Source organism: Agelaius phoeniceus, chromosome 30 (genome assembly GCF_051311805.1).
Source record: "Agelaius phoeniceus isolate bAgePho1 chromosome 30, bAgePho1.hap1, whole genome shotgun sequence".
NCBI lineage: Eukaryota > Metazoa > Chordata > Aves > Passeriformes > Icteridae > Agelaius > Agelaius phoeniceus.
The window spans coordinates 6,531,128-6,551,072 of NC_135294.1; the positions used below are offsets into that span (position 1 = coordinate 6,531,128).

Consider the following 19,945-nt stretch of genomic DNA (forward strand, 5'->3'; position numbering starts at 1 on the left):
CAGAACCCTGTCCTTGCTAAGGGATCTCTAAAACAAATTCGAGGACTCCCACAGCCCACAGAAAGGACAGGCCAGAATTTTAAATCTTGAAATCTATTTTAGGAGCACCTTTGGGTGCTTTGAGCTGCTCCCAGCAGAACTGGGCTATCGTGGGACTGGGACTTGGGCACTAAAGGAGAGACCCAGGGAATGGTTTGGGCTGGAAAGGACCTTAAAGTCCATCTGGTTCCAACCCCCCAGGGGGGGCCTGTCTTGGCCCAGAACTGGGAGAAATCCCTGACTTCCAGAGGAGTTTGTAATGTCTGAACTGTTCCTAACAAGTGTCAGCCTCTGAAAGCCAAGACTGGTGCAGAGCAGGGTTCAGCACATTCCTGCTGAGACCAAAAATGGGAGTTAGGGAAGCCAAAAGGTTCTGTGACCAAACTGAAAAAAAGAAAAGGCAAAAAAGCCTTAAGAAAAACCACACAAAAAAAAGGTCATGGATTTGTCTTTACACCTCCCCAGGTACATCAAAGGCTGAAATCACAAAACCCTTCCAGAGGGGTGACTGCAGAGAGGGGACCCAGCCCAGTGATCCTTCCCTGGGGAACGAGGGCCTCAGCACAGCTGCTCTGTCAGCCCAGCAGTGCCCACTCCCTGCCCCACAGGCCCTGCCTGCCCAGAGCTCCTCAGGGAGGTGGGACAGGGACCAGACCCCTATTCCACAGACTGGAACCATCTGCTGCAGCACCACTGCCCCAAAACTAATTCATAGATCCACTTCTTGCCTTTTTTCCTTCCCTTTTTCACTCCCACATCCTGGCTTACCTTGTGAATTTTTGGATATCAACACTGGAATTGGGTCAAACTCATCTTCTGTCACTTTTTCAGAGCCCTCAGGAGCATCAAAGCCTGATATCAGGTTAGTATCTTCTGCAGCATAGAAGAGAAATAAGGGTAAAGAAGCAAAGACAGCAGAGAGGCTGGTTAGAATTGCAGAAGTGTTAGAACACCTTAATGTTTTCAGAGACAGCGTTTAGAAGCAGGAGTTCAATTTAAAAAGCGAAATGAAGTTGGTAAGGCTGGGCAGGAAAGAAGAGAGGCCATGAAACACAGAAGTGGAGGGGATCAAAGCAAACCAGGCAGGACCCAGAACAGAACCTGAGCAGTCTGAGGGCTCTGCTGAAGCTGTGGCACAGGCCTGGGTAAGCTGCCAGAGACTGAGGGTGCTCTTGGTCATGGGCATGGCGAGAGCTCAGGCTGGCTCTCGTGCACAGGGAGAGGAAAAGGGCTGGGGAACAGAACAAACCCCAGAGGAAACCCCAGTCATGTACCTGAGACAACCCCCGAGCTCTACCCGAGCAATGAAACAAGAAGGGCAACATGAAGGCAGATGTCCAAGGAGCTGACCTGCCTGGAGAGTGCCCAGATGCTGTGAGAGGCCTTCCAGAGGCCCCTAGGGCAGTTCTGGGAGATAATTCCACTGATTCAAACCACATCAGCTGCAGTTCAACACGTGGGAGAGGCACTGCCAACCATCTCCAGGGACGAGATGATTTATGCACCTCATCAGGCAATGATGTGTTTTCAGAGCCTCTCACACTCCCTGGGCATCACTCCTTGCTCCTTCAGACACCTCAAATACCCTCCCAGATCTGCTCCTCAGCTCCTGCATGAAATGTTCCTGAAAGCCCAGCAAGGGCACATCAACCCAACAGTTTCCATGAACAGAACATCCCTGTCTGACCAAGACTGAACAGGTCTGGGGAGAGGTGAGGCAAGAAAGGACTTGTGGAACTGCTCTGGGGGATCAGACCCAGGGAAAACAACCCTGAGGGAGCCCCCTGGCCCTCCCCTTAGGCTCCCATTCACGTCTGCTGTGACACCACAGCTGGACTCAAGAACTTCTCCTGATAAGGACAACGTCCTCTTGGGCTGGAAGAGTTCATCAGCCTGGGATGCCAACTCCAAAAACCACAGAAAAATTCCTTTTGTTCCAAAACCTTGTGCCAGATGATTATCAGGCTCCCCTCTGGAATTAATAATGCAGAAAAACCCACCAGTCTCAAATGGCACATGAAAAAGCAAACCCAGAGTGCACTCAGTGAGGAAGGGCTGCACACAGAGCCCACCCCCATGGAAAACAACACCACTTTGCACAAACTCTGTCTTTACAGTCAAGCTGAATAATTGATTTTTTTCCCCTCCCTTAGTACATCAGTGCACATGCCAAGTTTGAGCAGCTTGGGAAGAAAACAAAGCAGTGCCTTGGGGCCAATAAAGCACCAGAACGGGTCAGAGCAGCTGTCCCTGTGAAGCAGGAGGGCCAGGGCTGAGAGCAGAGTTTACCTTTGTGAGGCTGAGCTGTGAAAGCTACAGGAGCAAACTCATCCAGGAGGTCAGCAGCAGGGTTAGAGAGCAGAGAACAGTCAAGCAGAGAGTCTTCCCCAGTGAGAGAGTCTGCATCCAGGTGAGCATCCCAGGGTGGCATTGGACAGGACACAAACAGTGTTAAGCTCTCGTCGTTGCCACATTCCCCTCACCCACAGGCAGGGTGGGAGCAAAGCCAGCACAGAAACTGGGATGGAGGAGATCCCACTGCCCCCAGGGAGGGCACAGAGCCCCTCCAGCAGGGCTCTCTGTCCCTCTGGAGCTGAGCAGGGCAATCCCACAGAGCCAGGACAGGGGCAGAGAGGAGCTGCAGGCCCAGGGCACTCCCAGCAGACACCTCTGGGCAGAGCTCGAGTCCTCCTGCAGTGGGAAGGGGCCCAACCAAGGCTGCACAGGGAGAAAGGGCCAGGAGCTGTTTTGCTCCCCCCTGGGACAAACCAGGGACTGCTCCTGAGCTCTGAACCACTTCATGGAGCACAGCACCAGCACCTCCAGCTCTGGGAGGGTGGGCTCAGGGAACACCACCACAGAATCTCCTGAGTGGGAAGGGACCCAGCCCTGGCCCTGCACAGACACCCCAAATCCCCACCCTGGGCATCCCTGGGAGCGCTGTCCAAAGGCTCCTGGAGCTCTGGCAGCCCCTGGGCCATTCCCTGGCAGCCTGGGCAGTGCCAGCACCCTCTGGGGAAGAACCTTCTCCATTCCCACAAGGAGAGGAGGAAGCCCAGAGCAGCCCCAGTGGCAGAGCAGCCCCCGAGGGGACAGCCAGAGCTCCCAGGGGACAGCAGTGGCACCCCCAGCCCCGGGCCTGACCAACCTGTCCTGTTGGAGGCCACGGAGTCGCTGTGGGACACGAGGCGCTGGGCCAGGGGGGCCTCCAGCCCCGGGATCAGGCTCTCCACAGCCACGGCAGCTTGGCCTTCCCACGGGCACAGCAGCCAGAGGTTGGTTTGCAAGGAAAAGCAGAAGGAGGAAACTGAGGCAGGAGTTGTCTGAATCCTTTCCTGACCTGCAGCGAGTGTCAACTCAAGGGCTTGGCTGGTTTTGAAGCCTGGTTTTGGCTTTTGTTTGTTTGGATTTGTACAAGCCCAATTTGAAATACCCAGAGAGTGGAACAGCAGGTGCTAACACCTGCCCTGCAGCTGAACAGGAAGGAAATATCCACAAGATCCTTGGCCAGCAAAAGGAAAGCAGTGACCACTGGAGTCCCCTTGCATTCAGAGGAGCTGATCATTAAAATTCAGACAACTGCCAGAAACTGCCAAAGCAGAAGTTTTACTGTTACAGGAGTCATGTCCTTCCTTTCTGTCAGAGCCCCAGGTCACACCTACCCCACAGCAGCAGCTGATGGCCATGAGCTGCAGCCTGCACTCCCTGTCTGCAGGGCACCTGGCAAGTAAAACCAATTCTGCAGCACCCAGAGCCCTGCCCTGCCTGGAGCTGCTGCTGCCCACCTCCACCCCAGCACTCCCAGCTCCAGGAACCCTCCCCTTCCTCCTCATCCTGCTGAGAACCAAGGGCACAGCCCAGCTCAGTGCCTGGGCCATGCTTAAACACCAACTCCTGAGCACATAAAGGCGTTTTTGCCATCCTCAACCAGCAATCACCTTCTCCTCCCAAGAGAACACCCATGACCCAGCAGAGCGGAGCAGCCACAAACTCCCCCTGCTCAGTGCCCACCCCAGAGGGAAAAGGCAGCTCAGGCCCAGCACCAGCCAGGGGCTGCTCTGGGAGCCAGGGGAGCATGCAGGGGGCACAGGGGGGGCACAGGGGGGCAGTTACCATTGGCAGGGTCTGCCGTGCTGCCGAAGGGGTCAGCCAGAGGCAGCAGCTCGGGCAGCAGCAGCGCAGGCTCGGGAGATTTGAGGCCCTCAATCAGTTTTTCTGGGGCAAGCAGGAAAAAGGAGGAAAGGAGGCAACAGTGAGAAAAGCAGAAGAAAGAAGAAGACACCATTAATGAGGGCTGGCAGTGCTGTGTGTGAGCCCCAAAGCAGGACCTGCACCACGGGTGGGAAATGGCTGCAGCACAGAGCCCTGAGTGCCCTGGGCTGAGCAGAGCCCTGAGTGCTCTGGGCTGCAGAGTCAGAGCTCTGAGCAGAGCCCTGAGTGCCCTGGGCTGAACAGAGCCCTGAGTGCCCTGGGCTGCAGAATCAGAGCTCTGAGCAGAGCCCTGAGTGCCCTGGGCTGCAGAATCAGAGCTCTGAGCAGAGCCCTGAGTGCCCTGGGCTGAGCAGAGCCCTGAGTGCCCTGGGCTGAACAGAGCCCTGAGTGCCCTGGGCTGCAGAGTCAGAGCTCAGCCACCCCTGCCATGCCAGGGTCACCTCCCTCGAGCCTCCCTGGCCTTGGGCACTGCCAGGGATCCAGGGCAGCCACAGCTGCTCTGTGCCAGGGCCTCACCTGGTTCACTGCAAAGATTCTCTTTAACCCAATCCCCAGCTCCTTCAGCTCAGCTTTTCCTTCAGACCCTTTTCCAGCACATGCACACCCCTGATGGAGTTTACTCAGTCAGTTTGCTCAGACTTTGCACCTGCAGCCTCCAGTGCCACAGACTCTGCTGCCATGCTGCTTTTACTGCTGCCCACACACCCCTCCAGCCACACACACTCAGGAAGCAGTTTAGGAAACACCAGAGTTAGGGAGAAACACCAATCAAGGTAATATCAATAATATCAACATCAGAAATACCAATCAAGAGATGAGAGAGGCAAAGGGGCTTGGGGTTAGAGCAGGCTATTAGAAAGAACTCCTGACCAGCTGCACGTTAAAAGGGAGCAGAGGGCAGAGCTGTGTGCCAGGGTGAGGACGCAGTGCCCAGCAGGCACGGGGGGCACACACAGGGCTGTACTCACTGCAGGGCTGGCACCCACTGCAGGGCTGCCCTGGGCAGCACGCCCAGCTCAGCAGAGCACACAGCAGAGTCCTTTCCTCTGGGGGCTGGCTGGGAGAGAGAGACACAGCTGTGAAAATCCTGCCAGGGCAGGGCATCGCCGCCGGGCAGGGATCTGGCACTGCCCAGGGCTTCTGCCAGGGACTGATGGAGCCTGAGCAGGGAAAACGGCCCTGCCTGGTGTCCAGCCATGGCCCAGGCCAGGCACTGCACCCCTCTGCTGGGAAACGGGGCTGGGTCCCACACAACACGGGCAGGGACAGAAGGGCAGCAAAGGGAAATGGAATCACAGAGCTAACAGGACAGCACTCAGCAGCTGTGGATGTGGCAGCCTGCTCAGAGAGCGAGAAAAGCTTTCCCAGAACTGGCCTGGGAGACTTCAGGGAGCTGGAGATAAACAATGATAGCAAATTCTGATAACCTGCAGGTGTTGTTCTCCTAATATCTGTTTTCTTGTTATTCTCAAAGATTGTTTACAAATGGGCATCTTGTAACTTTTTCAATCAGGTGAAATGCATTGATTAAATGACCAATCGTACTGTTAATTATTCTTTCAGGTGAAATGCATTGAGTAAATGACCAATCATACTGTTAATTATTCTTTCAGGTGAAATGCACTGATTAAATGACCAGTCAGGCCCACCTGTGCAGGCCAGTGTACCAAAGGAGCAGTTCAGTGCAGGCTGAGGCCCTTAGGCCACTCAGCCTTCTGATGGCTCTGTGTCATTGCTTTTTAAACAGTGACAAACAGTGGCTCCTTAAGAGAGCAAAACAAGCAATTTCAGGTTCACGTTCAAGACCTCAAATATTTATAAAACAGTAAATTCTCCCCTAAGATCAAGCTGAAAGCCCAGGCAGAAGAACACTGGATGCTCTTTACAGTCATTTAGCTGGATTCTCATGGTCTGCTGGCTTTGTGGCTTTAAATCCTCACACCCCCACCTTGTGCTCCCAGTGAACACAGCAATAAATCCATCAGGTTCCCACATGAGCAGCTGCCCTTCTGCATCTTCCCAACTCAAGATGCAAACTCAGATCATTAGTGCACACCCACAGCTGCTGTGCATGCCCAATTGAGCATGTGCAATCACTTTATCTCAATGTGTCATCTTGGTGCAAATAAAGCCTCAGCAGCAATACAGTTGTTTATCACAGCTCTTCTAAACACCCAGGCAGAGCTGGGCACCCAGTTATCTACTCAGAATTTATGGGCCTGGAGCAGAGTTATGGTCATTAAAAACATCTCATCCAGTGTTGTGTTCCCAAAAAAATAAAATACCCTCCCTCCATCAGTCAGTGACCCAGAGAGAGCTCCCCTGACCAAGCCCAGGATCAGTCAGAGCTGAAGCCTGAAATCAGCTCATTAAGAACAACTTGGCTCATTTTCCTGCACATACACAAGGAAATATGTTTTCAGCATGAATATTTAATTCTCCCTTGTTTTAACAGATGTTTTGCCATATTTTTACATCCCTCTTGCCAGCTCCTCTTCCTAGTTACAGTTCCATGAAGAGCTGCAGCCATGACACAGGGGAGGAAGAGGAGGGACACAGTGACACCCCCCCTGCAGCTGTGCCTCTGCAAGGTCTGACAGGCACTCAGGTGATGCCACCTGCACCTCCAGCTGCCAAGGGGAGGAGGTTGGTGGCCCGAGCTGAGCTTTGGCCAGGTGAAAACCTGAGCCCAAACCCAGGAGTTGGGTCCTTTCTGCTGAATTGACAAGCAGACCCTCTCAGTTCCCAAGCCAAGGGCTGCTCTGTAGCCCCAGTCCTTGGAAATATTCATGAGACCTCAGGTTTTCCTTTAAAAAGAACAAACAAATGAAATTGTCTCTTTTGGGTCCTCCAAGACCCAGAGCTGGGCTAAGGACGAGGATGGGAGCTGCAGTTGTGCTCTGGGGCTCACACGTGGGACCTGCCTCACACCTTCACAGAGAGGCTGCAGGATAAAAACATCCCCACATTCCCAATCCCACTGATTTGCAAATAAGCTCCTAAGCACTTACATAATCTGTGCTAAAAAGTGTTGGCTGCTGCAGTCAGAAATGTGCACAGAAAAGGCTCAGAAGCAGCACTGCAAAGTAAATGAAATAGCACCAACTGCACTGGAAAACCTTGCCAAATCAGAAAAGGTCACATGGAACTTGTGCTTCTCAAGATGCTCAGATTTGCAACAGACTTTGGAAGCCAAAGAAACACTGACTCTTAGAGGAAAGAAAGATTAACAGTAATAAAACCTACAATTCCATGGTTGGAAGCCATTTGAAAACAGCTTAAGTCAGAGGTAATTAATCACCTGGGGATCATTTCTCACAGGGTCCTGGAATGGTTTGTGTTGGGAGGGACCTTAAGGCCCATCTCACCATCATTCCATCCCACCCCTGCCATGGCAGGGACCCCTTCCACCATCCCAGCTGCTCCCAGTGCCCAGCCTGGCCTTGGGCACTGCCAGGGATCCAGGGGCAGCCCCAGCTGCTCTGGGCACCCTCAGGGCGCAATTCCCAATTCCCAATCTCCCATCCATCCCTGCCCTCTGGCACTGGGAGCCATTCCCTGGGTCCTGTCCCTCCATGCCTTGTCCCCAGCTCTCCTGGACCCCTTTAGGCTCTGAGGTGTCCCTGGAGCCTCCTCTGCTCCAGACTGAACAACTCCAGCTCTCAGCCTTCCCTCCAGGAGAGGTGCTCCAGCCCTCCCACCCCTTTTGGGAGCCCCTGAAGGGAGCCAGCCCCATCTCTGAGATCAGCCCAGGCCCTGCCGTGCAAAGCCCCAGTGCAGTGAGGCCAGCAGAGCCTGGCAGTGCCAGGGGTGCCCAAGAGAAGCAGGAGCTCCAGAGGGCAGAACAAAGGGCAGGACTGTGCCCCAGCTCGGGTTACCTGGGGTGTCGGATAACGGGAGAGGAGTGAAAGGATCAGGCACAGTCAGCAGAGGAGGGCTAGAGTCCAGACTCAGAATGTCTTTCGTTTTTTCAGCTGGGAGAGAAGAGGGAAGGAAAAGAAAAGAAAAGGCAGAGTGAACAGAGAAAAGGAGAAAGCACACAACAAACCCCAGCACAGGCACAGCCACACACAGGCACACTCTGACCAAGTGTGCCACTGAAAAGAATAAAAACCCAAACAAAACTCCTGTTACCATGCAGCTCTCCAGCACAGTTTGACCCACAGATCTCAGAACATTTCCTGGCAGGGAAGAACTGTTATCTGCCTTCACAGCAGCACAAAAGGTGAAAGGTTTCACAAAGGACACACAGTCTGCAATAAAATCTGCAATAAAATTGTGCAGCAGCCAGGCTGGGACAGGCTCCTGTCTCTGAGGAAAGAAAGAGAAGGGCTGGAAGTGCCCAGCCCCAAAATTGCCAAGGTTCCTTCCCATGCCAAGCCCCAGGACTGGGAAGCCCTGCAGGAACTGACCATGGTACAGCAGCCACAGGGCCCAGGGCACACAGATGCTCCTCAGGCTTTGCAGAAGGTGCCTTACAGCTCAACGTGGAGCTGCTGCTGCTGCTCAGCATCACCCAGGCAGGCTGATGGAACACCAGAAACTGCTCACAGCTGGACAAACCCAGAAAGCAACCCCCCAGGAGTACTCCTGTGCCAGGGACTTCAACTCCCTAACTCTCTGGTAAGAACCAACACACCAGGCTCAGTTATGAGCTCCCCTGAACCTCCTTTTATAAACAGAAATAAGCACAAATGGATTTGTCACTGCTTGCCCCACAAAGGATTCTTCAGCCTTTTCCCAGGCTCCTCTCACCAAGAGTTGTTTTGTTTCGGTGGGGAGGCATCAGCCAGGAGTATTTGTCACCAGGGGAGGATCCCTGGCTTCTGGAGCTCCTGGAAGCAGCTTTCCACCTCTGCTTGGCAGGTCTGAGCTGCCCCCAGCGAGAACTGAAGCTGAAGCAGTAAAAATGAGCAGCAGCACTCACCAAGGGTGGTTGGCATAGAAGGGGCCGCTCACAGCAAACCCCTGAGACACAAGGGCCAAAGGAGAACCAGACAAGGCCCCATAGGCAGAGAAACTCCTCAGAGCAGCCAAGGGGGAGCCACACAGCCCAGCCAGTGCAGAAATTACTGCCTTCATCACTCCACGTGTCAGTTATGGGGCTGTGCTCCCCTCCAAGGGCTCTCCCTGCTGCAGAGGTGTTATCCTCGTTCCTCTGCTCCTCCAGACAGAGCAGCAGGCCTGGCCAACACCCCCAGCCAGCTCCCTCACTGCACATGGCAGGTTTTACTCCTTGTGATGAGCTCCATGGAACCTCCTCACACTAAGAACCTTCCTTGGGAACTCAGGGCTCAGCTTCTTCCCTCACCACGAGCCCCACCTCTGCCTCCACACAGTCTCTGCCACCCAACTGTGTCATTCCCTCCCCTCCTGCAGTGCCAGCCCCGTTCCCTGCAGCTCTCAGTGCCCATACACTCTGCTTGTACCAGTTTTCCTTCCCTTTCAAAGAGGTTCTGACCAGGAGCTGCCCTCCCATGCTGTCCATGCCCCCAGGCTCACCTGGCCCAGCAGGGAAGGAGGAGCCACCGAAGGCATCCGTGGGGGCTGCGGGCTGGAACCCTGGGAGCAGGTTCTCTGTGGAGCTGCCTGCCTTCTCTGGAGCTTTTCCTGCAAAGCACACCCAGAGTTAGGGGGAAACCTCCATTTGGAAACGTCTGTTCTTCTGTTCTATTCTATCCTGAAAGCAGGCTGCTCATCTGTATTTCCAGGACACTGTTCCACAAGTGCCTGAGCAGTGCCTGCCCAAAACCATCCCAAATAATCCCTGAGCAGTGCCTGCCCAAAACCATCCCCAATCCCTGAGCAGCGCCTGCCCAAAACCATCCCCAATCCCTGAGCAGTCCCTGCCCAAAAGCATCCCCAATAATCCCTGAGCAGTGCCTGCCCAAAACCATCCCCAATCCCTGAGCAGTGCCTGCCCAAAAGCATCCCCAATAATCCCTGAGCAGTGCCTGCCCAAAAGCATCCCCAATAATCCCTGAATTGTCCCTGCCCAAAAGCACCCCCAGCCCATGGCACCTTCCCTTCCAGAGCAGGCAGGTGTTACAGCACCCAGGCACCTACCATCCCCCAGCTTGGCAAAGTCCTTGTTCAGCAGCTCCTCAGCTGTCAGCTTGGAGAAGTTGTCATCATCAAAGGGGTTCCACGTGGACACGTCAGGGGGGTTGTAGACGTTCTGCTGCGAGGTCCTTGGCGAGCCCGAGGGCGTGGTGGAAGCAGATCTGGATGGGGTCACCCCAAACAAGAGCCATTAACCCACCTGAAACCCCCTGGCCAGCACCATCAGCTGCTGCAAGCCACTACACTCTGATGACTTCCCACATAAAACATGCAGTGTAAGTTACTGCAGTCCCCGCTCAGAAGCCTGGGAGCACTGAGGGTGAGCAACCAACAGCCAAAAGGCTTCTTGCCTGTAGACACTGTCAAAGTGACCTAGCAAATACTCCTACCTAAGGAATCAGAGCTCCATTAAGATCTCCAAGACCATCAAGTCCAACCTTCAGGAAGTGCTGGTGTCAAGCAGTGAGACTCAACTGCACACCAGGGCTGTGGCCTTTTGGGAGCCAGAGAAGGGCCTGGTCACCCAAAGCTTTCTGGGACTTCAGGCAACTCATGAGGGGCAAACACTTCCCAGTGCTTCCTGCCAAGCCCTAAACTGAGGTCTTGAAGGCAAAGATTCACTCAGAGTTTTGTACCTACCTCCATTCAGAGCTTTGCATCCAACACCTCCCAGAGCCTGACCCAGCCTTCACTCCACACCCCACACGGGGCCCTGGGACTACTCAGACTTGTTGAGAGTGACCCCCAAAAGCCCTGGGCACCTACTTGGATGTCTTGAGGCTGAGCCCCAGGCCCTGGCACCTCAGACTTGCTCAGGCTGACCAAGAGCCGACCCCCCAGGCCCTGGCACCTACTCAGACCTGCTGAGGCTGACCCCAGGCCCTGGCACGTACTTGGACTTGTTGAGGCTGGCCTCAGCAGCTGCAGCCTGCAGCAGCTGGGTGGATTTGCTGGCGGGCACGCCGAACACGGCGCTGTGGGTGACGTCGCTGAGGATGCGGCGGTGCCCCGCGCGCTGCGCCTTGGGCGACGAGGGCGGCGTCAGGGAGCCCAGCTTCTGCCCCTGAGCCTGCTGCTGCTGCTGCTGCTGCTGCCTCTGAGCCTGCACCTGCGCCTGCCAGGGGAGGAAAGCACAGGGACCTCGCTTACAACGGCAGCCACGGGGAGAAAACAGCTCCTGGTGGAGCACCCAGTGTCCCAGCCATGGACCGGGGAGAAAACAGCACCCAGTGTCCCAGCCATGGACTGGGGAGAAAACAGCACCCAGTGTCCACATCATGGACTGGGGAGAAAACAGCACCCAGTGTCCCAGCCATGGACTGGGGAGAAAACAGCACCCAGTGCCCCAGCCATGGACTGGGGACAAAACAGCACCCAGTGTCCACATCATGGACTGGGGAGAAAACAGCACCCAGTGTCCCAGCCATGGACCGGGGAGAAAACAGCACCCAGTGTCCACATCATGGACTGGGGAGAAAACAGCACCCAGTGTCCCAGTCATGGGCTGAGGATGGTCTGGAGGGGAAAAAATCAGATAAAGGGATTTGCTGCTCTGCAGTGTTTCAGGATTAGTGCACAGGCAGTCTCTCCCCTTCTGTGGTGCAGCTCTGGAGGTAAAACCTCCATTAGGACTTGGCAAAGGCTGGCTGAGCTCAAACCTGGTCAGGGGGAGTGAGGCTGAGACCCAGAGCAGAAGTGGAAAGGCTCAGATCAGCATTCAGGAGCTGGCAGAGGAGCATTTGTACCCAAGCCCCAGTGCCCCAAGGTCTCACCCCCTGCTCCTGTGGCTGTGCTGGGGGTGCTGTGCCAGCCTGGGCCTGGGGCTGCTGCTTCTGCTGAGCTGCTGCTGCTGCTGCTGTGGTCTTCTGCTGCATAGCTGCCTGCTGGGCCAGCAGCTGCTGCTGCTGCTGCTGCTGCTGCTGGTAGTAGTTCTGCATCAGCTGCTGCTGCTGCGCGGGCGCTCCTTGCTGCATCACTGGGAACTGGGAAACAATTGCTGGTTGAGAGGCTGGAGGTGTGGAGGACCTAGAGCAAATCCTGCTAGAGGACTGGGGACACACAGAAAATTCCTAAATCTGCACCCCTTCCCCCTAAAAGAGCAGGAAAGGCAGAGCTACAGCCCTGCAGACACAGATGTGATGAACTGGTGCACACACCCACCTGCTGAGCCTGCATCATCTGTGGCTGCTGCTGCTGCTGCTGGAAGAAGGCAGCCTGCTGCTGCTGCTGCTGCTGCTGCAGGAGCTGCTGCTTCAGGAAAAGCTGCTGCTGCTGATGCTGAGGGGTGGCCTGGGGCTGCGTGGAGGGCACCTGGGGCTGTGCCTGGGCCGCTGCTGCTGCCTTGGCCTGGGGCTGGGCTGGAGGCTGCTGGGGGGCTGCTTTAGCCTGGGGGGTGCTGGAGGGCTGGGCACTGCCCAGGGCAGCCGGGCCTGCAGCTGGCACAAGAACCAAAGGCAGGGTTAGCTCAGTGCCTGAGGCACACAGGGGCAGGGAGCACACGGACACACCACTCACCCTGAGGCTGAATGGCTGCCTGGGCTGTGGCTCTCTTCCTGGGCGTCAGGGCTGGCTGGATGGGCAGAATGCCAGGGTTGGGCTGGGTCTGGCCTGCTTTAGGCCTCTGCCGGGGTGCTATGGACGTTTCTGTCGTGGGGATGGGGTCTGTGAGCCTGTCAGGGAAGGAGGAGAAGGAAGGGCAGTGAGCTGGGACACAGAACACACAGCAGGGGTAAACGCTCACCCACACCTCAGCTGGGTGTGAGTGACAAAGGTAAAACACTCGTGGGCACCCAGGCACAGTGAAAGCTCCTGCATGCATTCACCACAATTAATCCAACCCTGTCCTTCTGGCTTCTCTGCCAGTCGTGGCATCTTCTGCTGGTGGACAGCTGGGACTTGTCAAAACCACTCAGCTTACATCCAACTATTTCCTACAACATATTGCTTGAAACCACCCAGACTTCTGAATGAGCACATGAAGGACACCAAGCAGCTCATGAGCAGCTGGTCCCTTTGGGCAGAGTTGTGTGAACTGCCATCTTTAGATGCACTTTAACTTTGGTACATCCACCCCAGAATCAGGCCACTGAACTCTCCTGATCAGGGTTTACTGAGCTCCAAAAATGCACAGCAAGAGAGAGGAGCAGCCTTGCCCCCAGCCTTCTGTGGTTTGGAGATACCAAACTGATAACTAATGAACCTGATATCAGATTGTTTCTGAGTCAGGGAGAATAACTTGGCAACTGAAGTCCCCAAGGAAGCAGCTGAATCCACCTTTGCTAATAAACAGCAGAGACAACAGGCAACAAAAGAGGGAGTAAAAAGCAGGTGGAGTTACCTGGCCTTTGGTTGACTCTTCTTTGCAGCAGCTTCACTTGCTTTAACTGGGTCTGGGAGTTTAGCAGGGATTGGAGAGTTCTGCAGATCCCAAAAACACCCAATTCGGTATTTTGAGGGCAGAAAACAGAGTCAGAAATAATGTGCAAAAACATCACAATAAAACAGAGAGATCTGGGGATTCCCAAAGCAATTACTCCTCAAGGGGACACATAACAAACACCACAAGGTTTTAAGTCATGGGAGACAGGAGTCTGGGGGGAAGAAAAGAGGGCTCAGCTCTTTGACCACTGAACATGGAATATGAACACAAAGCTCCACAGCACAAGTTGGGTTTAAAAGACAACCAGGGGACAGTAGTGACAAAATTTATTAATGATGCTATAAAAACACAGGCATAATAGAACCCAAACTACCTCTTATTCAGAAAGACCATAAATAAGCACCTGAACATGGGGGAAAAGCCCTGATTTCTATTCATGATAAAACAACATCATAAAATGCCTGTCACAGTGTCCATAACAATGTAAGAAAATAATTGTCCACTGCATTTTCCAGCTGAAGTCTCTGAAGACACACCAGGAAGGGGCAGATGGTTGTGTAAGGGCTGATGCTGATGCAGTTCAAATGCCAAGTCCCAGAACTGCTGCTCAAACCCAAGTGCAGGCCAAATTACACATGCTATGATCAGAGTGCCTGGAAATCAAATTGCTTTCCCAAGCATGGCCTAATTTTCCATGTTCACATGCACAAGATCTCTTGGTTGGCCTCACACTGGTGACTGGGTGAGGAGGTAAATCAGGGACAAACAGAATGAGACACCCTGATTTCTGACACAAAAATCCAGACCAAACTGTGCTGTTACAAACAAGACCCTCCTGATTACAGGACTGGGGAACAACCAAGAGGACAGGGGCAAATGCTCAGTGTCCATCAGCTGCCCCTCAGGCCACCCCCTGCTCACCTGGACATTCTGCACTGGGCAGTCCTTCTTGGCCAGCTTGAATGCAAAGTAGGAGACCTGATAAATGTCAGGCCTCTTATCAGGGTCTGGCTCGAGCATGTACCCTTGAAGAGATGGAGATGCAGAGATCAGAGCAGCAGGACCACAGAGAGGGCAGCACATCACACTGGACACAACACAGGAATTGTCTGTGCTGAGGGTGGGGAGCCCTGGCAGAGGTGCCCAGAGGAGCTGGGGCTGCTGCTCCTGGAGCCCTGGGAGTGTCTAAGGCCAGGCTGGGGTCACCTGGGACACTGAGAGGTGTCCCTGCCATGGCAGGGGTGGCACTGGGTGGGCTCTGGGGCAGGGAGGGGAAAGGCTGCCTGGCCAGGGAACAGCACTGGGTGGGACTGGGCACTTCCAGGTGAAGCACAAAGGGTTGATGATGCTGGAGTGCCAGCAGGGCAGGGAGACAGGGCAGCCACAGGCACCACTGCAGACAGCCCACAGCAGCAGCAAAGAAAATACCAGCCTGCTCTGCAAACACATCCAACCCTGTGTGAGTCAAGGCTGTGGCTAGGGAAAGGCAAAAAATCAAAAGCTGTGCTGGAAACAAGAGAGCTGCCCCAGCTTTGCCAAGAGTAGTGCATTGTACACTTAATTACACATGCACTCCAGTCAGTGGGATATTTATAAATCATTTCAGTTCTGTTTCCCAGTTCACAGGAGATGAATTCTTATCACTAGCCTAAGTCCCTGTGGTCTTTTCAGTTCCTTATCCAAACAGATTTATTACAGCAGAAATACATTTCTGCACCAAGGGCTGATTGTGCAAGCTCCTGCAGGGCTCACACCAAACAGCTGTGTGTGCTGCTGCCCTTCCACCGAGCTCACTCCAGCCTGGCCAGACTGAAATCTCCGTCCTGATCACTCCAAGTGATCTCCTAAAGCAGCCCAAGATCCCTGTAACCTCCCCTGTGTGCAGGAAAGCCCTGGAAAGCAGAGAGCTCCCAGTCTGGGGCAGGGTGCAGGAGCAGAGCCCTGCAGACACTCACGGATGAGGCAGTGCATGTCCTGGGAGTGCCTGGAGTTGTCTGGGATGGTGAAGTTGCCATCACAAATGGCCACCTGGCTCTCCCCAAAGGGCAAGGTGAAGTAGCACAGCTTGTACAGCAAACAGCCCAGGGCCTGCAGAGAGAGAACAGGGCAGGGATTCACCAGGCGGAGCACGGCAGGGTCCGGGCTCCTAATGCTGTCAGGCCTGCCCCAGCACCCTCTGAGGGACCTGGGACAGGCTCAGCTGCAGGGGGAGATGAGCACAGGCAGAGCTCTCCTCTGTCAGACTGCTCTGGGGGATTGCTCATCATCACACGACCCCGAGTGTCAGTGAACAGGCAAAGCCTTTCTGCCACACACTGGGAGCAAAGAGCAAAGCAACAGCACAAATAAACGGCAACCATCACCATTAATACATCCATTGTGACAAAGAGAAACCCAAACTGTTTCCAAGATTAAGTCCAAACAACCTTTCAGCTGCTATAAATAAATGCCAGGGAAGTACAGCTCATTCTGCAGGCTGCCAGGTTCTGCCACCCTTCCCTCCACTGCCACGCTGCTTTTGGCACCAAGAACCACCACCCATTGCAAATTAAAACTGTTTTTGCACAAAGGGCTAATTATGAAACACTCCCACCACCTCAGAGGGGGGAGCAGGAAACATTTCCTAATCCTAAGAAACTCCCCATCAGCTCATCTCTTTTTGTCACAGGATTTCACAATGAAACTGCAGGCTGGCTTAAAACAACCTCAGTAAGATTTCAGGAAGAGGGAGGTTCCCAGCAGGACAAGCACTGGAGCAGGCCTGGAAGCTGAGGCCCCAGCACCATACCCTGCTCTGGACATGCTCCAAGTGTCACTGGAACACAGCTCCAGCCCTGCCAGGAAGAGCAGAGCCTTTGGATCTCCTCAAGCAGATCCTGGTTCTGCTCTGGCTGCCTTGGGGCCCTGTCCTTTCCCACGGGCACAGCTGTGACCTGCAGGCCCGTGACCCTGCCCAGTCCAGGGCTGACCCCTGGTTCAACCTGCTCCCACCACAGGAGCTGCTCACTGAGGGCACTTCCAGCAGATGTCTCACCAGCAATTCTCCCTCTTGCAGATGCAGAACTATTGAACATAGATCAAAACTCTCTGCTTCTACCATGCTACCTCCCAGATCAGGGCTTCCAAAAACACAAAACAAGCTCCCAGTTAGCATTTTAAACACCTTTAAACACAGGTGCTGAACTGCCACTCCAAAGAGCACAGACTCTTCCTCACGTGTGTCCCACCAAAGGGGACCAGGTGAGGCAGGAATGGATTCCAGCACAGCTGGATTCTGTTCCCAGCACGAAGGAAGAGCATGGCAGGATTGCCCTGATCACCAGAAACAGTGCAGAGTTTGGCCTCTGGCCAGGCTGACACCTCAGCCCTGTGTTACACAGATCTGCACGCTGCTGCTGCTGGGGCAGGGCCATTGAACTTTCTGGTTTAACTCTTATGATGTAAAATCAGGTTTGCCCCATTCAGCCCTGGAGTTTGATCCATCTCTAAATTCAAAGCACGCAGGAGGAGCACACACATCTGCTGCAGCAGGAACCCATCAGACACATCATCAGAGGAACTGTGCCTTCAGGAACTGCCCAGGCTCCCAGAAAAGCAGGCCAGCCCTGTCTCCCTGCCCTGGCAGTGAAAGGATGCCCAGGGGTCCCAGACTTACCCAAATGTCTGCCTTTGTAGTGATGAGTTTGCCACTGTACAGGTTCACCATCTCTGGGGCTCTGTAGGACAACGTCGTGTACCTGCAGGGGAAGGTGGGTCAGGGGTTCAAAAGGGGGGTAGCAGCTTTGTCACACTCCCAAACAACTCAAAATTCACTTTTTCCTTATTCATTTTAAGGAAAGAGATGCTAAAGATACCTATTGGAAAAATGTTCTAAACAGCATCACCTGCTACACACCTCAAACAGTAAAACACCCCTCAAACTGCCCTGGGAAGTAACCACAATCCTCCCTAAAGCACAGAATTCACCACAAAATGTGCAGTCATTTTAAGAACAGAAACATTCAAGGATTCAAAGCATTAACAAGGTCAGTAATCGAATGTCCTCTGCAATGCCCTCACTGCAGGGCTGTGCCCAGCTGTATTACAGAGATTGTAACTGGATATGGGGCTCCCAAAAATTACATTTCCACACCAGGAGTCCTGCTCAGAGCCACTGTGGCAAGGGATGGGTCACTGTGTACCTCAAACCACAGTGAGAATCTGCCTCATCTTGAGAGATCACAACCAACAGGAAAGCTGGAAACTGCTCCACAGATGATGAGGCTCCTCTGATGAGATTTCCTGCCAGCAGGTCTGTCACTGCTGCTTGCCCTGAGCACAGGAAAGCACTGCCAAAGGCAAAGGTTTTGTAGGCTTAGGTGTACAAGTAGGGCACTCCAGGGGGACTGCAAGGCTGGATTAGGAGCACTCTGAAAACTCCATTCAAACAAACCCAGGAAATCCAGGCAGGTGTAGCTGAATCCCAACAAAAAAAGAGGCATCTGTAGCCATTTTTAACTGGATCAACAGGAGTGGCCAGTCTGCAGCAGTGATGGTGTTAGAACTAAAGCAAGGCCAAGGACCTGGAGTGTGCTGCACCCCTGGCCCAGGGCTCACTGACCTGCAGGTGAAGCCCTTTTAAAAAGCACCAAGGGGCACCAGGGATGCTGCCAGGACAGCTGGCAGTGCTGGGGCAGGGGGAGGAGCTGGACTGGACCCCTCCAGGGGCTGGCACTGCCCAGATCAGCCCCAGTCAGTGCCCAGAGCCGTGGGGAGCGGAGCTCAGCCAGGATGGGACCGTGCCAGCCCAGCCTGGAGCTCAGAGAAGCCAAGACAGATGAAGGACAGAGAGCCTGACCCTGCTCAGGACAGAACAGGTCACTGCCTCGCCGAGGAGGGGCTGCTGCTCTGCATTAACCTCAGCTCCAAAGCAATGACATCAACTCAATTTATTGTCTCACCTTGCCCCGGGCACCCGCTCACCTGCAGCAGCAGCCACTGCCATGCAGCACAGGCAATCTGCTGAGCACAACCAGCCCAGCACAAGGGAAAAGCACCCTTCAGACACCATCACAGCGGGCTGGAAAGGAAAAGCACACTTACTTCTTGATCTCCTCCTCAACTGCGTTCACCCCCTCTGTCTGAGGGTTCTGGAATTTGTTGGTAGCACTCCCAAAGTCACACAGCACGTAGTGGCCACGGTCATGCAGCAGGATGTTTTCAACCTGGGAGCATCACAGACAGACACAGAATCACTCAGACAAAAAAATATTCAGGGTTTGGCTTTTTTTTTTTTTCAGATGAGTCAAGGTTTTAAGTGCCTGAAGAGATATCAGACATATCTGACACTGAAGTCTAAAAGTGACAGCAAAGAAAACAGGCATCAAAACTGTCACATCTCCTAAAATAGACATCAAATCATGGAGGCACAGCTACAACACTGCCTTCCATCCTGCCACCCCTCCCTTCTCCTCCTGCAGGCACATTTCCCTGCCTCTTGCAAGACTTCAGTGTCCCAGTGCCTTTGGAGCTCAAGGTTCCTGAGCTACTGTGGCCCTGCTCTGGCACCTGAACTGAGGACAGGAGATCCAAGCTGCCCCAGATTTACCAAGGGCTGTAACTCCTCACAGTCCATGGGGCAGGCACACACACTTCCATCTTCATGAAATTAAAACACATCTCCAGGTCTTTGCCTGCATCTTACCTGTCCCTGAGGGTCTCACTCAAAACAAACCTCAGCTGATGCTCACATTGATTTGCTTGGTTCTCAGAGTCTGCTGGGTGCCCACAGGCCCTGAACAGGGGCTGTAGCTGCAGAGGCTCCCCCAGGCTGCTGAGACCCCTTTCTTTCAAATACGATTTGGCACCTTCAATCAGGCAACAGAAACAAATGAAACCAGCAGAAACCTCCTCCTGTGCATTAACAAAACTCTACCTTGCACCCACCTAAGGAAATTGCCTGTTCCAACACTGACTTTAAATGCGTGAAACCCTGTGCTCAGATCTTTGCTTTGGCAGAGCATCCCTGTGCTCCAGCTCCTCATCTGTGCAGCAGCACTAACAGCATGTTCTCTGGAGGGAACACACCATTTTTCATGTCTTTATCTTCAATCAGTGTCAAATGCTCAGATACAACAACGAGATAAAACATGCTGCTCATAGAGCTCAAAATAAATAAAAAATCACCACATAAGCGTTTGCTAACAAAACCCTTTGGAAGCAGAGCTCCCCGTCAAGGATGGTCTTTACAAGAAGGAAAGAAAAAGAAGGAGT

General features: G+C 53.8%; 1 protein-coding gene across 4 annotated transcripts in view; it reads right to left on the reverse strand.

Moving 5' to 3' along the window:
- Nucleotides 1–19,945, reverse strand: part of AAK1 (AP2 associated kinase 1) — a 55,493-nt gene that overhangs the window by 10,142 nt on the left and 25,406 nt on the right. The window contains exons 6-21 of one of the 4 annotated variants that reach the window (XM_077191728.1): nucleotides 18,776–18,897; nucleotides 17,349–17,430; nucleotides 15,649–15,781; nucleotides 14,615–14,718; nucleotides 13,652–13,731; nucleotides 12,829–12,983; nucleotides 12,475–12,743; nucleotides 12,087–12,296; nucleotides 11,208–11,428; nucleotides 10,318–10,475; nucleotides 9,754–9,861; nucleotides 8,130–8,225; nucleotides 4,153–4,254; nucleotides 3,188–3,289; nucleotides 2,329–2,439; nucleotides 808–912 (exon numbers count right to left, since the gene is read on the reverse strand). In XM_077191728.1, the coding sequence (XP_077047843.1) occupies nucleotides 808–912; nucleotides 2,329–2,439; nucleotides 3,188–3,289; nucleotides 4,153–4,254; nucleotides 8,130–8,225; nucleotides 9,754–9,861; nucleotides 10,318–10,475; nucleotides 11,208–11,428; nucleotides 12,087–12,296; nucleotides 12,475–12,743; nucleotides 12,829–12,983; nucleotides 13,652–13,731; nucleotides 14,615–14,718; nucleotides 15,649–15,781; nucleotides 17,349–17,430; nucleotides 18,776–18,897 (2,158 nt within the window). Of the gene's footprint in view, nucleotides 1–807; nucleotides 913–2,328; nucleotides 2,440–3,187; nucleotides 3,290–4,152; nucleotides 4,255–8,129; nucleotides 8,226–9,753; nucleotides 9,862–10,317; nucleotides 10,476–11,207; nucleotides 11,429–12,086; nucleotides 12,297–12,474; nucleotides 12,750–12,828; nucleotides 12,984–13,651; nucleotides 13,732–14,614; nucleotides 14,719–15,648; nucleotides 15,782–17,348; nucleotides 17,431–18,775; nucleotides 18,898–19,945 lie in introns of all 4 variants that reach the window. The other 3 variants (XM_077191727.1, XM_077191730.1, XM_077191729.1) reach the window with 3 other exon arrangements.